Here is a 17,727-nt window from a genome sequence, read left to right as displayed (position 1 = left end):
AAGCAAGTAGGCGGGGAGTGCCCATGAAGCCCCTTTGCCAGGTGAGGAAGCACACCCAGCCCCAGGGGTATTCAAGGCAGCCTCCCTCCGAGCCGGTGATAGGAACTTGTGTCCCAGTGCCAGTGACGTGACTGCATTATGAGCCTCTCCTGGGTGGCACCACTGAGTGCTCGTTTCACCAGGGAAGGACTGGACCAGGGTAGCCAGCTGAGCACCTGGGCTCCACGCTGCGGGCACAGCCTTGTGGTAGAAACAGTGAAGTGGTCCCTAACTGACCCCTCGAGGCACGGAGCTGGCACCCCCTCACTTGCTGGTTCGGTGTGTCCCGCCTGGTGCAAGGCCAGCGTTCGTTGTGCTTTTACACACATGATCTCCTTCTTGTGTTACCTTGGCTCTTCATGTCCTGGGTCCCCACCACCGCCCCTGCGGTTCTTAGCCTGCCCCTGTGAGGTGGCATTCAGGAAGGGTGTCTCCCTGCTATAACTTAATTATGCAGCTTTTCAAAAGTTGGTCCTTTTAATTTTCATGAAAGTATTGTATACTTACTTTAGCAATACTGAAAAATATAGAGAGGTTTCAGAAAGAAAAAACATTTGTAGCCATGATACTCAACAGTGACTACTCTCGATATTTGGGGAGGGTTTATTTAGGATTATACTATTTCTGCAAAATTACACCTTTTCACTTATATTGTCATCTTACAAAATTATAAATATTTTTGATGGATGTGTAGTGTTTTTTTACTGTATGGTGTAATCCCTTTGAATTAAGGTAGTTTCTGATATTTTAGAATCATAAATAAAAACATTATGCTGCTGAGGAGAAGAAAATACTTAGTGTTGCCCAATGTGGACGACTCAGACATTGAAACCTGCATGTTGCCCAAGTACGTCACAGAGGACACACAAATAGAGCCCTGTGTTGGTGGGCCCGGAGAGTAATATCGTTCAGATATCAGTGCCGCCCAGAGGGATCTACAGGCTCAGTGCAATCCCTGTCAAAAATGTGAGGTTTTTCCAGAAATAGAAAAATCCATCATAAAACTCGCATAGACTCTCAAGGGACCCCAAGAGCCAAAGCCATCTTGAAAAAGAAAGTTGGAGGTCTTATACTTCCTGATTTCAAAACTCACTGCAAAGCCACAGTAATCAAAACAGCGTGACACTGGGATAAAGACGAACACGTGGAACAAGGGAGTAGAACAGAGAGAGCCCAGAAATAAACACACGGTCACATGGTTTTCAGCAAGGCTGCCCCTGCACGGCAAAGGACAGCCTCGTCAAGAAATGGTTTGGGGAAAACTGGATACCCACATGCAAAAGAATAAAGTTAGACCCTTACCTTATACCACACACAAGAAATAACTCAAGATGGTTAGAAGACCTAACTATAAGCGCAAGACTGAAATCTTCATGGAAAACAGAGGAAAAGCTTTACGATGTTGGATTCATCAGTGGTTTCTTGGCTGTGGCACCAAAAGCACAGGCGGCGGCAGCAGCAGCGAAAAGGATGAGTTAGACCAGAGTGTAAAGCTTCGTGCGCGCCCTGGCTGGTGTAGCTGAGTGGATTGAGCACAGGCCTGCGAACCAGAGGATCACAGTTCGATTCCCAGTCAGGGCACATGCCTGGGTTGCAGGCTGGTTCCCTGCAGGCGAGCCTCCAGCAGGGGACGCACGAAAGGCAACCATACATTGATGTTTCTCTCCCTCTCTCCTTACCCTCTAAAAAGATAAATAAATAAATAAAATCTTTAAAAAAAAAAAAAGCTTCGTGCGTCAGAGTGTAAAGCTTCATACACCAGAGTGTAAAGCTTCATGCGTCAGAGTGTAAGGCTTCGTGCCCCAGAGTGTAAAGCTTCGTACACCAGAGTGTAAGGCTTCGTGCCTCAGAGTGTAAGGCTTCGTGCCTCAGAGTGTAAAGCTTCGTACACCAGAGTGTAAAGCTTCGTGCGTCAGAGTGTAAAACAGAGTGTAAAGCTTTGTACACCAGAGTGTAAGGCTTCGTGCGCCAGAGTGTAAAGCTTCGTACGCCAGAGTGTAAGGCTTCGTACGCCAGAGTGTAAGGCTTCGTGCGCCAGAGTGTAAGGCTTCGTACGCCAGAGTGTAAGGCTTCGTGCGCCAGAGTGTAAGGCTTCGTACGCCAGAGTGTAAGGCTTCGTGCGTCAGAGTGTAAAGCTTCGTGCGTCAGAGTGTAAAGCTTCGTGCGTCAGAGGAAACAATCAGAAAGTGCACGAGCAACCCACAGAAGAGAAAGAATATTTGGAAACCATTTATCGGATAAGGGATCAATATCCAGAGATTATAAAGAACTCCTACAAGTCAGCAATAAGAAAACAAGCACGTGATCCTATTTTAAAATGTGCAAAGGGCTTGAATAGACATTTCTCCAAAGAAAATGTACAGGTGGTCAGTAAGCCATATGAAATCATGATCAAAATCACTCACTATTAGGAAAACGCAAATCAAAACCCACAGTGGGTACCACTTCACGCCCACGAGGGTGGCTACTATTGGAAAAAAAGAGCACGCCTGGCAAGGACGTGGAGAGATTGGAACCCTCGTGCACTGTTGGTGGGAACACAAAGTATGCTGCCTCTGCGGAAAACTGCGGGGCAGTTCATCGGAAAATTAGGAGTAGAATCACCATGTGATTCAGCAATACCACTTCTTGGGATGTACCCAAAAGAATTGAAAGCAGGGACTTAAATAGGCATTTGTACACCCGTGATATAACAATATTGCTTATACTAGCCCGAAGGTAGAACCACACTAGTGTCCCTGAAGGGGCAGTTGGAATTTTATTCAGAACCTGGAGGACATTACGTGGAGAGATATAATTCTGTCCAAGAAGGGCAGATTCTTTGTGATTCCACTTACATGAGGTCCCTGAAAGAGCCAAATACATGAAAGCAGGGTGGTGGGTACGGGTGCTGGGCAGAGGGTGGGGAGTGCGTCTTTGTTGGGAGGGAGTCTGTTTGCAGTGGAAAAGAGTTCCGCGGGTGGAGGGTTATGATGGCTGCCCCTCAGTGGGGATGCGATCAGGGCCACTGAGCGGCGCTCTCAGAAGTGGTTAAATGCTGCATTTTATGTTGTGTGTATTTTAAGTTAAAAAAATGTGATGCTTGCCGTGGCTGCACTGTTTAGTTGGTTGGACTGTTGTCATGTATACCCAGGGTTGTAAGTTGCAGGTTCCATCCCCAGTTGGGGCCCATCCCTAGGTTGCAGGTTCGATCCCCAGTTGGGGCCCATCCCTAGGTTGCAGGTTCCATCCCCAGTTGGGGCGTGTATGGGAGACAACTGACCCATATTTTTTTCTGACATCAGTGTTTCTCTCCCTCCCTTTCCCTCTCTCTAAAATCAATAAACATGTACTTGAGTGAAGAATATATATATATATATATGTATATATATACGCATATATATACACACATATATACGTATATATATACATACATACACACATATATATACACACACATATATATGGTGCTCACTCATGGCTACTACATTTGTAGAATAGGTTCTCAGAAGGAAAATTACTTGAAGAACTTCGACACACATTATCAAATTATTTTCTGAAAGGATCAGAACAACTTGTGGATTTGTTGGCAGGGTTACAACTTGCCTTTACCAGTATTGAGTAATTATCATTCTTAAAAATTACTGCTGATTTGATAGGTGAAGAAATACTTTTTCACACAGTTATTGATCAGTTACAATTCTTTTTTGAACTGAGTCATTTAAACATTGAGGCCTCAGTTTTTTTCTAATCAGTTATGGTATATTATTAACTCCTTCAATTTGTAGCATTTATATACCCTTTTATTTTTCAGAGGGAACATACAGAAATTTGTAGATTTTTTAATGCGAGCAGTATCCTTTAGGGATTCAGTTTTTTTAAATGTCCTTTTCTGCTTCAGAATTGATGTTTGCTTCTCTTTTCTTCTAAAGGCTCTGGAAACAGTTATTGATTTAATCTGATTTTTATTTTTAATTAATTAATTTTTATGCACTTATTTTTAGAGAGAGGAAGGAAGGTAGAAAGAGAGGGAGAGAAACATCAACGTGTGCAAGAAACATTGATCGCACACCCCCACCCAGGGACTGGCCTGCCACCCAGGCATGCGCCCTGACTGGGAATTGAACCGGTGACCTCCTGTTTTGCAAGCCAGTGCTCAACCACTGAGCCACACCAGCCAGAGCTCAATCTGTTTTTAATTAACTGTTTAACCCAGCTCAGATTTTATTTTGGTGTGAAGTTAAGACTTAAGCCCTGGCTGGTGTAGCTCAGTAGATTGAGATTGGCCTAGTATTAAAAGCTATGATTCAGATCTTAATTTCCTACCTGTGAAAAAGGTTAATGAAAGCCTTGGCATGTGTGGCTCAGTGGACTGAGCGACAGCCTGCTATCCAAAGGGTCACTGGTTCAATTCCCAGTCAGCGCACATGCCTGGGTTGCAGGCCAGGTCCCCAGTAGGGGCCAAATGACAGGCAACCACACATTGATGTTTCTCTTCCTTTCTTTCTCCTTCTCTTCTCCTTCCTCTAAAAATAAATAAATAAATAAATATCTTTTTTTAAAAAAGACTTAAAATGTCCCCGTATCTAGCCAACCAGTCACCTAACAGTCTTCCTTTTCCATTGATTTGAGATTCATTCTTTATCCTCATAATGCACTTACACAAACCCATGTATTGTTTCAGGGCTGATGCTTCTGGCCCATGAGCCTGCTCCTAAGCACATGTCACTCTGTCATCAACTCATACGCTTTATATTTGATAGGACTGATCTTTTCTCATTAGAAATGTACACATTTTTTTCTTATTTTTCCTGCTGAATTTTAGGATTATTTTGTGAAGTACCCAGAAAAATAAAGAGACAAAGGTAGTATTTTTACTGTAAACCAGTTTGGGGAGGAATTAACACCAGCCTGCTTATAGTATTTATGATTCCAGTTCAGAAACCTACCTTATCTTTATTTGTTCAAGTGTTTTTTCCTTCTCCATGTTGTTGACTTGTTTGTGTCTATTTTAGAGTGTGTTCGTGGGTGGTTTCCAGATCACTGTCTTTCCGTCCTTTAAAGGACTTCTTTATGTGCACCTGGCTTCTAAAAGCATGGGCCGTCACTAAGGAAGTGAGGTCCTTTGATCTGGGGCCATTAGGAAAAATGCATCAGGAAGTGTCTTCCCTTTTCCTTTGACTTCTCCTCTGTTTTCTGTATAAAGATTCTAGGAGCTTTTTTGCCTACTTCTGCACTCTGGTTCATCAGCACAACCTAGGACAGTTCCCAGCTCATCTCAGATGAAAAATTAAAGGATTTGAGGGCAGGTCTCTATTTTAATAAAGTACAGCCCTGCAGTAAGCTTGTGCTTCTGGACCTATGACCAGGCCCCTCCAGGCTTCATCCCCAATGCACTTGGGTCCAAGTTCATCTGGCCTCACTCCCTGGGGAGGGGGTGATGGTGAGTCCTCGGGAGTGTCCCGGGAGCCATCTCACCTGCCTCTGAGGAACCCGGAGGACCAGCAGCCAGAGTCTAAGTTCACATCACCTGACTCCACGCACACACTGTTTTCATTAGGCCACGTCTGCTGTTCGGATGGCAGAGGAGCCAGGCAGGTGTGAGGACCCCACAACTGCACCCACTGCCCACATGCCTGTTATAATGGCACAGTCAGCTGTGGGCTCCGGCAGCATCCTCAGCTCTGCGGAAAGAGGGGCAGGGTGGGATTTGGTGTGCTTTCTTTCACTCATTTGCTTTTTTAATGGCTGTTGATACACAGAGTTAAAAGTACATTCTTACTGGCGAGTGGGGACTTAACAAGCACCCCTGAACCGTGGTACAGTAAAATAGAAGCCTGCCCCCCACAGGTGTAACTGCTAGCCTCAGTCATGTTCCAGGTGCTCCTCCCCGTTGTGAATTATGTTTAGGAACCAGAGGGTTTTTGTCTTGTTAATAACTGAACGGGGGCGGGGGGTGTTGTAGGAGAAATTGTGAAAAGAGAAACATGATTCAGATGAACTTAGTCGCACATGAGGAAGTGATGCATGTCTTCAGTTCTGGCTGCCAGAGAGATTGCTCTCAGAGTTAGTTCACTTGTTTTTATTTGGTGCTCATAATGGCATCTCTGTCCTCACGGCTCCTAGCCCGCCCACCCCGTCCCCCGACCAGGGCATTCTGGTTCAGAAATGGTCACTTTTTCCTTAGAGCAGCTTCTTCATTACCTTTATTTTTTAGATTTTATTTATTTATTTTTAGAGAGAGAAAAAGGGAAGGAGAAAGAGAGGAAAAGATTGATGTGTGGTTGCCTCTCATACACCCCCTACTGAGGACCTGGCCTGCTACCCAGGCATGTGCCCTGACTGGGAATCGAACCCGTGACCTTTTGGTTTGTAGGCCGGCACTCAGTCCACTGAGCCACACCAGCTAAGGCTTTCATTAGGCTAAGGCTAAGGCTAAGGCTTTTAACCTTTTTTACAGGTAGGAAATTAAGATCTGCATCATAGCTTTTAATAGTAGCCCCATAAAAAATAATTAAAATACATTTTTAATTTAAAAAAGAAATGTCTAAGATGTAAAAATATGATATGTTGACATCTTTAAAATACAAAAATAAACACTGAATTTTATTTTATGAATTTAAAACTTCTTTCTGGCCATTAAATTTAAAGAAGCTTTCATTTTTCATGTAATTTTATTCTTTTTAAGTTTTAATGAATTTTCCCATAAATTAGATCTCAAGAAGAACCAGTGCTTGAGGGTTGTAAGTTTATAACCTGGTGGTATCAGAGTGCTCAACCAGCTGGTAGGAGAGGCTGACAAGAATCTAAACTTACTAATCGGGACTGTATAATATTTGAATAGTCATTTGTTTTAAAAAAAACAAAACTAGATTGCCAAAATGCTAAATAAGATACAGACACTGAAGTCATTACAACCAGAAAATCAAAGGTGGCCAGGTAAGTATAAAACACCATTGACTTTGTGTACCAGTGAGGGGACTGCTGAAATGTCAGGTTCTGGCAGGCATATCCGCACTTCTTTGCGGGGGCAGGGGTGGCTCTCAGAATCGTTTGTTTACAGTCTGGCCTGGACTTCGGCCTCAGCGCTGCCCCCTAAGAGATGAGCTTATGCCTGAAAGTTACTGAGAAATGAACACTGCAGAAAGCTGAAATGCCCAGGCTTCCCATGCACGCTGACAGCCAAACAGAAGGCTCTTTCCATTTGCAGGGGTTTTTTTTTTAGTGTCATTTTAAGTTGCAGCTTCCGGCCAATCAGCGGGCTCCCTGCCTGCTGACATCACGAGGCAGCCAGTTCCCTCCAGCTGCAGAGCTTCAGTTTGTCTTTTTTTTTAAACTAAAATGGAGGCTGCTTTCTTGCCTTAAGGAGTCCATTGCCTTCCCTGCCGAGTCTAGATGTTGACATGTAATAGAGCGGGGGGCAGGATGGTGGTGGATGCGGCCAACTCCAATGGGCCCTTCCAGCCTGTGGCCCTTCTCCACATTCGAGGTAAGTTATTGTGCGTTTCACGGAGTCGGAACCTTCTGTGGCTCGTTAATAAATGGCTATTGTGCTTCAGATAAGGCAAGCAGGAAGTCCTTTCCAGCAGAACTCCTGAGTTTCGCTGCAGACGTAACCCTGGGAGGCTGGGCGTGTCCTGCAGTTTGGTATTTTATGAACTACTCACGGAATTTGAGTCTCGAGAGAGGCCTTGCATGCACAGTTCAGAGCTGGTTTTTCTGCTTTTGGCTTGCGCTCCCATCCCCCCTCCGAGCTGTGCTGATGTCAAAGGATGTGAAGTCACCGCCGGGGAAGGTGTTGGGTGGGGGAGGCAGGGGAGGCGGGCGGCAGCGCCCGGCCAAGTTGCCGGTCCGCAGAGTTTCTGCTGCGTCTGTGCTGCTTCGCCCTGCACGGGCTCCACCGGGGACACATCTCTGGATCGAAGACGAATCGCAGGCAGAAAATGTGCAGGAACCGTTAGGAAAAAACTTCCTTTGAAAGGACTGTTTTCATTCTTGCTGTGGAGCCTAAAAGAGACATGGACTTGTGCTGTGAAATGTTGAAATCTATTGTGGGTCAATATTTCTGAAATGTTAGTGCTTCCATGGACTCCTAAGGCAATATTTTGCATTTACATTGGGTCTGTATTGCCATCTGACTTAAAATTTAGCATGCCAACAAGTTTTCTATGTGCATATAGATTACTTTTAATAATTACAGTTCACTTCTTATAATTTATACAAAATTCGGCTTGAAAACACAAATTTAGCTTAAAAAACAATTACTGTAGTAATCAATAATAGTAACTTTAAAATGAGTCAAGGTCATACTATACTTAAAATATTTGTTAAGCAAATTTTGTTAAGAATTGGATGACATAGAAAATGGATGTTAAGCTTCTTCCAAGTACTTAAAAAATTGACACCACAGCAAGACACTCTGGCTGGTCAGTCTGCTTTAAAGTCCACCCAGGGCAGTGTGGGGGCCCTTTTCTAGGGGAGACGAGAATGCCAGGCAGGAACTTTCAGGTCCCTGGGTGGGCCCAGTCAAGGGAAATGCACAGGAAGACCCCTCAGTCGGAATGAAATGGGCGTCACTCTTCTTTCCACACCTTCATGGAAGCTGGTGGACATCGGTGTCCGCAGTGACCAACCTGTAGGGCGAGCCATGTGTTCGCCGGCGTGCGGTGTGCCCAGGAGAGCGGGTGGCCCCTGGGCACGGCGCGTTGCTGATTCAGCTGCAGGAACCTCACTGGCACGACAAATATAACACCAACCTAGGTTTCTAAAGCTAGGTCTGAAACTCTGACTACTTAGCAATATATGATTGTATTGTGCATAAAATGTCTTATTTTTATACTTTTAAGGTATCAGATAATAGACCTTTTTGGTTTGTGAATTTTCTGATTTTGTTAGACACTCACTGTACTGGTTATTTTTTATAATTTATTTAATTATTTTTCAAGTACAGTTTTCTGTTTTTTACTCCCATCCCACCCCACCCCACCCCCTGTGCTCCCTAAATTTTTATTTATTTATCTTTAGAAGGGAAGGGAAGGAGAGAAGGAGAGAAATATCAATGTATGGTTGCCTCTGGTGCATCCCCTGCTGGGAACTGGCCCCTGCTGGGAACTGGCCTACAACCCAGGCACGTGCCCTGATGGGGAATTGAACCTTGATCTTTTGGTTAGCAGTCCCGTGCTCAAGCCACTGAGCTACACCAGCCAGGGCTGTACCAGTTATTTTTAACTATGAATTTATTCTGAAATGAAACAATTTTATTTTACATCTTATACCACATTAATTTTTTTTTTTATTCCAAGACCTCATTGTGGCCAGTTTGTGCTTTCTGCCTTTGGTTGGGTGGTCGGGTTGGTTGTTCGCCTTCTGACCACGGAGGGCAAGGGGGAGGGGCCTTAACCAGAAAGAGACGTGAGTTGTTAGGAAGGGGTGACCTTTAGGGACCTGAAACTGATTTCTAATTCAGACGAGAGGGATACGTTTCTAATTTCAAAACTTGAAGAACACTTGATTTGCTAATAAAGACTTTTTAAGAGAAAGCATGTTAATAAGAGTTTTAGCAAAATGTTTTATTTATATTGGTTTCAGAGTCTTGATCAATTTAACATCTGGTTACCAGCTCTGCTGTGAGTCCAGGGCTGAGGGTCATTAAACATGACCGAGACACAGTCCACCCCAGGGAGCCACGGTTTGGTGGGGAGACCCTGCAGGGGCCTGGTGCAGCAGAGACAGGGGAGCGGCCGGTCTGGGCAGGTGCCCCTGGGAGCTGGTCTGATGGCCTGATGCTGGGCTAGGGCTGAGGGGCGCCCTGCGTAGCCCCCGTGTAGGGAGAGAGGGTCTTCCACAGGGAGGGGAGAGAGCCTGCACAGGCTCTCTCAAAGTCACACAACCTGTAAGCAGCAAGGCCAGGATCCAAACCCGGCCAGTTGTATGGCTTTGTTGAATCTTTAAAATATATATATATTTTAAGTGGAAATTGGGGCTGTTTGTCGAACCTTGGCTACAGGATTGACCGTGTTTTTTCCCAGGGCCTTATCAATACCCGTTTGTTTCAGGGGCCTCCATTGTGTGATAGTTTTGTGCCCAGGGCCCCTCTCTCCATTTATTACAGAAGTATTTGTCCTGTCTCTACCTCTGTGTGCCAAGGAGGGTCCTAACTGAGGATGTTGCGATGGTCCACCTTTCCCAGGGGTTAGGTCCCCTGGTGGGGGCGGGGCCAAGTAAACAAATGCATACTATCACCACACTGATTAGTAGTCCCAATTGGCTTGATAGTTCCCTCCTAGTAGATAGTGTGACCTAGAGTTTTCCATTAATATGGTGAATGAGCGTGTCCTAAAAAGTTCAGGTGTGAAGTAGACATACTGTTGAAATTCAGTGTAAACTTTTTGCCTGTAGAAGGAGGAAGGAACCTGGAACTCGGTGGCTGTGAATTTAGCTTGATGGCTTAAATCCTCTGCTTCCAGCGCCGTCCAAGAGAACTGTGTGCGATGGCGGAAGTGTCCCCTGGGGGACACTGCTGTGGCCTCTGGCCACATGTTACTGTCAGGCACTTAAAAATGTGGCTAGTGCAGCTAAGCGATTGGAAAATGTATTTTCTTTTTCATTTAAACAGGCACATGTCCAGGGGCTACTGTGTTGGGTGGCACAGCTCTAGGTAGGGACTGACAGTGTGTTCAGTTTGGGGGCAGTCACTATTTTTGGCTGTGACAAATGCAGCCACAGACAGTAAACAAGGGGCCGACGGTTTTCCAGTAAGGCTTTGTGTACAAAGCAGGGGCAGGCGGAGTGGGCCCCCAGTTCAAGGGCCTCGCCTAGACCACTGCTTGGATTTTTTAGTTGCCCCTTAAGAATAGCAAAACAGGTGTCACGGAGCCTCGCCTCCCCTGGGTGGCTCGGCAGGGTGTCAGGTGCTGGGCCCTCCATGCGGCTAGCTCACTTCCAGAGCTGGGCTCCGGGCAGGAATAGCCACACTCAGAAGACATCAGTGGCTGGAGGAAGAGAGCTACCTGATCCTTTTCCAGCTGGCTGTTGTTTGGGCCTCAAGAAAGTTGTCCTCTGCTCTAATCTGGTTCCAGTCCTTAGCAAGGTCTGCGGTCTGTGAGTCTGTCTTTGAAAGGCTGGTGGGGAGCCAAGATGGCAAGTTATTCTTTTTGTGTAAACCCATTCTTCCTGGGAAGTGGGGGTTTGATGTTAGAAAAGTTTGTTTTCTCACGAGTCCTCCTAGATCACCAGTTAGATGAAAACCTTCACCTTTCCAGTAAAAATTGAGAGAAGAGCGTACGGGAAAGCCATGGCATCATTTCCTGCTGTGCTCTGTCTCAGGGCTCAGCCGGTCCTACTAGTCAAACTTGTACACGCGCATGCGTGGGCTCCTGGACGGAGACCTGGGCTCCATGCAGAAGCCCACGCCTGCGCTGCAGGTGCACACCAGTGAGGACGGTGCCTAGGGTTGTCCTCACTCCCAGAATTGGGGAGGAAGAGCGTTTCAGTGAAGACCAAAAACGAGACCCTCCGAAAGATCGGACTGATGACTCATTCTCTGAGCAGTGCAGCAACTCGAGATTATTGAGCGACATCTGTGTGCTGTGTGCCTGCCACTCTGGAGGTGGCCTTTTAGAAATGCGCCTGTGCAGCTCCTCTGCGGGGACCCTGCACGTGAAGGCCTTTTTCTGGTTTTCCTGAGGCGTGGGACCGAACTAGAGCAACGAGGGGGAGAGGGGCTGCACCTTTGTGCAAAGTCTGCCTGCCATTTTTTAAAGATTTTTTATTTATCTTTTTAGAGGGGAAGGGAAGGAGAGAGGGAAGGAGGTATCAATGTGTGGTTGCCTCTCGTGCGTCCCCTGCTGGGAACTGGCCTGCAACCCAGGCATGCGCCCTGACTGGGAATTGAACCTCAATCCTCTCGTTCGCAGGCCCGAGCTCAATCTACTGAGCTACACCAGCCAGGGCTGCCTGCCATTTTTAATTGGTCTGCCCTTCAACTTGGGTATAGTGTCTGCTCAGGTTTCTGATCATGATTCCTGCCTTGCAGCGAAAGTTAAACTCCTAATTTTTTTTTTCATGACAGTGTTACTTGTGTTAAAGCATAAGAGAAAAATGAAGAGGTAGAGTTAGTCAAGAAAAGGGTGTGTTTTTAAACCTGGGAAAAGGACAGACACATCATAGGCAGAGTGGTTTGGAGTACGTGCTGCTTCGGGCCCCCGGGTCCCGTGTCATGGCAAGGCGGCTCTGGAGCCCCACAGCTGTCGTCAGCATCTCTGCCCGGGAGGTGAGCAGGGTGCGTCCTGGTGACCCTCCCCAAGGCCACTAGCCTGAACAGCTGAGTGGAGGACCCCTGGCCCGAGGCGGGGCCAGGCCTGCCCCGCTGTCCTCTCGCCGAGTCCCTGGCGCTGAGAGGCAGTGTTCTTTGGTCTGTTCTAGATGAGCACACGGCAGCCTCCTGCCCTGGGGCCATAGACCGGACCAAGCTGGGAGTCGGCCGGCTCGTCCTCGCCAGGGCGGGCGGGGTTCAGGGGCGGTGGCTCCCGTTGCGTGTGCCTTCCCATAGGTTTTCTGTGTGGGAGCGTGTTTGAGTGTCTGGACTTCAGGCGCACCTCAGGTTGAAGTGGGAGTTTGTGGAACTCCAGGCGTGCGTTCTTGGTGTGAGGGAGAAGTTGGAAGTGTCCTTCCCTGCTGCCCCATTACACTTACCAAGTGGGCCAGGTGTTAGTTGTTGCCTTGATTTTCTTATCTCCCCCATGAATTGTAAGCATCCCAGGGAAGGTCATGGTCAACTGGGGGTTTCTCATAGTGTCCGAGACCATCTCTGAGTGTAAGCACTGGTGGCTGGAAAGTAAAAAGTTACTTCTCTGAACGACCACTCAGAATCTGTTTATTTGGTGTCTTTCTTAGCCAATTCCTCGGTCAGGTTGTTCTCATCAGACTCATGAGAAGCTGCACAAGGCACTTGGTTGCCAAAGTAGACCCAGGCCACCATTCTGCTCTGGGCCTCTCCTCACAGTCCCCCTGCCCTGTTCGATGGGAGCAGCGCCACCGAGGACGGGGAGGCAGGGAAAACTCCAGCAAGGGGGCAGCTCAGAGGAAGGGCTCCTCACTCTCCAGGTCGCTCAAGGGCCGAGGAGGACCTGCTGCAGCAGCAGGTGAGGCCCGGGTTTGCTTCCGGCCCCTGAGTCCCCGCCCACTGGCCAAAACCCTCTGGCTGAAGAAGCCAGACGGAAGCGATGCAGGAGTGAAAGGGCGAGTGCGTCCGTGTGGCATCTTTGTTCTGAAGGAGCCCATCAAGCCACAGGAGACACTGTGGGGCGGCTGGGGGATTCCGGTCCCGTCAGCCCCACGGGTGCTGGGGGAGGGCCATGCGCGCTCCGAGGGGTTGCAGACTGAGCCCGCGGGAGGCCCCACGCCATCCCTTCGAGGACTCGCTAAAGCTGAACGCCTGCTGGGGCTGGAGAAGCAGCCACTCAGCTGACCCTAGGACGGTTCTGTGTGCGCCCAAACCTCTTCCTGATGTTTGAGAGATGTATCTTTAAAATGTTCTGCTTCAGAAAAACCGTGCAAAGGGAAATGTAATTACTTAGAATTGTTTCCTGAATTGTGGGCAATGGTCTTTTATGTTCAAGCTTTGGCTTTTCCTGTGTTTTCCTTTTTATTTCATTGTTGACAAATTAGTGGCTGGCAGTGAAATAATCAGGCTTAGCCATCTGGATGGAGCAAGGTTGAGACCCTGTGACTGGCGCTGCCCGCTGCCCACTGCCTGTACACTGGTGTTGGTGGCCCCTCGGTGCTGGCAGCCTTTCAGCAGGGCTGTCCAGTGCCTGCTGGCACGGCCCCCTCCTTGCTAACTCATCGTGACTGCACAGACCGCTGCACCATCTTACCAAATGGTATTTTGGGGGTGTGTACCCTTTTTTTGTTTGTTGGCATTTTTATTGGGCTTTTAAAGGGTAACAGCCTTTAAGGCACACTCTAGGAGAGTGTGGTTGAGGGCGGGCTCTGAAGGCCCTGGCTCTGGTCTTGGGCCAGCAACTCAGTTCTCTGAGCCTGGAGACGGGAGCGAAATGGGAGTAAGGGGACCCGCCTCTGCAGGTTTTGTGTGGAAAAGGGTGCTGGCTGCGCTGCGAGACTCCCAGTGTTGGTGGTCGCCATGGCCGTCCCTCGTCCAGGTCATGTGCGGCACTTGGAGCCCAGCGCCTGGACCGCACTGGTTTTCTTTCTCTACTGCTGCATCAGCTGCCTTAGTGCATCTTGCCACTCTGCCTTTGAAGAGACCCCTGCCCCCAGCAGTCCTGGGGTGCGAGTTGCATCCTGCCGGTGGGCCAGGTGTGGGATGTGCTCACGGGATGAGCCTGGCCTCATCTCCAGCGGGTCGCTGTCCGGAGCGTGTGTACTGCTCCTGTCTGAACTCCGGATCCCTCCGTCCCAGAAAGTAAGATGCTGGCATTTGCATACATTCTTCCCCTCCCCCAGTTTACCTTTTAAAGAAGAGTGTTTTTGCATACCATTAACAAGGAATGTTATTTGGCAGTTAGAGACGTTGTGTGTGGTTGTCAGGGATAGGGTGACTGCACCAGCCCCTCCCTTCTTGTCTTTGGTGTGGATGTTCCTCCTGATTTAGTGGCACTTTGACTTCCAGAAACGTATTGTCTTGTTGTCAAATCCCATAATACGAAACTCCTGACTTCCTTTTTCGTGTTGAGATTTTTTAAATTGAGATAGTGTTTTTTTTCTTTTAACTCTGTTGTTGTTCAAGTACAGTTGTCTGCATTTCGCCCCCAGCACTCCCCCCACCCCTGATCCCACCCCCCTTTGGTTTTGTCCCTGTGTCCTTTATGGATGTTCCTGAAAACACTCAAGCGTTATTTTGATTACAAAGTTAAGGAGAACAGTAATGTTCACTCTGGGGAACAAGCCCAATTCTTCTGAGTTACTGGTGCTTGATTCTTGGTGGTGAGGGTGGCACATACCTGTGTGTGCGCAGTTGTCCAGTGTCCGTACGGGTACAACTGGGGGTTGGTTTGCTCTCACCTTTATGTAATAAGCTGAGCTCACCCAGGGGCAGCCTTGGGTAGCCGAGTTTTCAGAACTTGGAAGCTGTGGAGGTGTCCTTAGTCTTTACACGGGGCAGCGTTCGCAGGTGGAATCCCAGAGACGCGCTCTGCAGGGGTCAGCAAGGCCTCGACTGTTTTCACCAGGACACTGAGGCCTCAGCTGCCTTGTGTCCTATGGCCCCTTGCCCGCCTGGTTCCAAGGCAGTGGTCAGCTCCTGCCACGGGGTGAGGCTGGGGCCTGCAGCCAGTGGCCAGAGTATCTCTACCAGGTGCACACCAGTCTGACCGAAGAGTTTCTTGGTAAAGCCCAAGACAGTTATTTTTTTTACATCTCAGCCCTGCGTATGTAGCTTTTTAACATCAAGTGATGAATGCTGAGTCTACGTAAAGCCCTCTGTGAGCCCGAGTACGGGCTGCCTCCAGGAAAACTGAGCAGTTGTTTGTGTTGCAAGCTGAACTAGCCACTTTTTTCAGGAACGTTTTTACTGAAAAGAACAAAAGGCAGACAAACTGGTTATTAAGACTTGAATATTTAACAGCCATTTCCTGGAAAAGAAACAAAGTGAGTCTGTCATCTCGAGGGAAACCACAGTGACATCACTTGTTGCCTGGGATAAAATTCGAGCTTGCAAGCAAAAATGTGAATTTCAGAGAGCTTGAATCTGCCAGCGTGAGTGGGGTCACTGCCCACGGTGAATACAAGTGATGTCGACAAACAGGCTCCTTGACAGGGACAGGGGACAGGTCGGGGGCCGGGGGGTGGGGAGGCAGGTCTGCCTGGCCCCGCCAGCACTCGCCGAGTGCTGCCACAAACACCTGTGGGCAGAGGTGACATTGAAGCTCAGGCGCACCCTGGAGTTGACGGAACCGAAAGGTCCACCAGCACGGCGGCAGGCTCCATGCTGTAACTACTCTAAGAAAACGACCACTTGTTGAATCTTAGTGTAGAGTCAAAGAACATCACAATTTTTTAAAAAGCCATTGAGGTGCCTCCCCGTTTCAGCTGAACATGTCTGCGTGTGGCCAGGCTCAAAAACTTCAACCGAAACACCCTGTCAAATAGATGGAGCGCAGAAGCAGAAACACTGGTCTCCCTGTCTTCTCCCACCGCAGACGTTGAGAGGTGCAGAGGAATGCCATCCTTCCTAATTCTTTAAAATAAAATTATTTTCATAATGATACCTAAAGTAACATGAGATGATCCCATTCTTGTGATTTTGAATGAATTAGTAAATACTTAAAACATTCTCTGATCTAGTAATTCCATGGGTATAACCCATATAACTCAGGCTCCCTCCCCACTTTTTTAGAGGTGCGTGGGTCCTGACACCAAAACAGTGGGCCTGGGAAGTCTCTCTAGCATGGCCTAGGTGTGCCCCTGACCCAGTTTTATTAGCCTCTGTATTTTCCTCTCCCTCCACTCAGAAAAAGCTTCCTTTCCCACATTCACTGGTCAGCTGGTAATGTGAACAGGCTCCCAGGCTGCAGTGAGTGTGGGGGGCGGGGAGTCATGTGGGCTGGGCCTTCCTTTCTGCCTTAGTCACCTGCCTTTTATTGTCTTCTGATCTTTTTTTAATCCATATGTGGAGATAGCCACTTTAAAATTTTTTTTAATTACAAATAAACTGAAATTCTCCCTGGCCGCACCCCCTACATCAGTCCTTCGCCCTTCCCGGCCATCTTGCAGTGGGCTGTCTGGAGTGTGCCGTGCACCACTGCAGATGTGTGAGTGTGCCTGTGTGCTTTTCCGGAAGTATGTGAATGCACACCTACTCACAGAAAGTGCTTCTCACTAATTTCTTAAGGAAGAATGCCAACAAGCGGTTTCAGAAACACTGCGGCGTCAAGTACCCTGATAGTGCTCCAAGGTGACGGTGGTGCTTGAACTCAACTGTGTGGCCCTGTGTCGCCCTGCGCACCCGAGTGCACACCGTGACCTCTCTGTGGCCTCCTGAGTCTGCTGACCTGGTTTAAACTCCCTGACCAGGTGGGCATCTGGGAGGAGGTGACTAGTGGGGCATGAGCCCCTGCTCTGTGCCTGGGATGGTCCTGGGCTGTCACAGATGCTGAACACCCGCAGGCTGGCAGGAGAGAAGGTCCCCACTCACTTTAGAGTTGTCAGAACGCCAGTCCACGCGTGGGCCTAACAAACAGTGGGTGACAGGCCAGAAGCAGCCCAGCACTCTTGCCGCCCCAAGCTGCTAGGGCCGCGGGGGCTTGTTTCCCCGTGTGTGGGGCCTGGTCCTTAGGAGACTGTCTACTTCAGAGAGCGCCGCCGGCACTTCTGTGCCTGCTCTGAAAAGTACTTTACTGCTACCAGGGAACGTAGTCAGTAACGCGGTGTGGTGTCAGGTGGGTGCCACTTACCTGGCTGATCTCTCCGTACAGTGTATAAATGAGAAATCACGGTGCTGTGCACCTGAAAGTAATATAGTATTGTACATTGACTGTAATTGGAAAAAGGTTTGTAAAATGTATTTTACTAGAGTTGAAAACATTGAGGTCATGTTAGTTTGTGACCTACTTCCCCCACCCCCTGCACACACACCCCTCCCTAAGTCAATATCAGTTACTCTAGAATCTGGAGCTGTCAGATCCAAGTTGAAGGCAAACAGTGTCCCTGACAGGGGTCATGGATTAAGTCTCCATCCCTTCTGCAACC

General features: G+C 48.1%; 1 protein-coding gene across 4 annotated transcripts in view; it reads left to right on the top strand.

Annotated features, from left to right (window-relative positions):
- The window catches only part of PPP2R5C (protein phosphatase 2 regulatory subunit B'gamma), a 122,688-nt gene that overhangs the window by 25,906 nt on the left and 79,055 nt on the right, over window positions 1-17,727 (top strand). The window contains exon 1 of one of the 4 annotated variants that reach the window (XM_037031755.1): window positions 7,303-7,507. The exons of 2 other annotated variants lie outside the window; for them this stretch is intronic. In XM_037031755.1, coding sequence (XP_036887650.1) covers window positions 7,414-7,507 — 94 coding nt within the window. In that variant the 5' untranslated portion in view covers window positions 7,303-7,413. Of the gene's footprint in view, window positions 1-7,302; window positions 7,508-17,727 lie in introns of those variants that run through there. One more of the 4 variants, XM_037031756.1, reaches the window with a different exon arrangement.

The sequence above is a fragment of the Sturnira hondurensis genome, unplaced genomic scaffold (assembly GCF_014824575.4).
Source record: "Sturnira hondurensis isolate 20B ecotype Veracruz unplaced genomic scaffold, ASM1482457v3 Scaffold0021143, whole genome shotgun sequence".
NCBI lineage: Eukaryota > Metazoa > Chordata > Mammalia > Chiroptera > Phyllostomidae > Sturnira > Sturnira hondurensis.
This window is presented reverse-complemented; position numbering and strand designations above follow the sequence as displayed.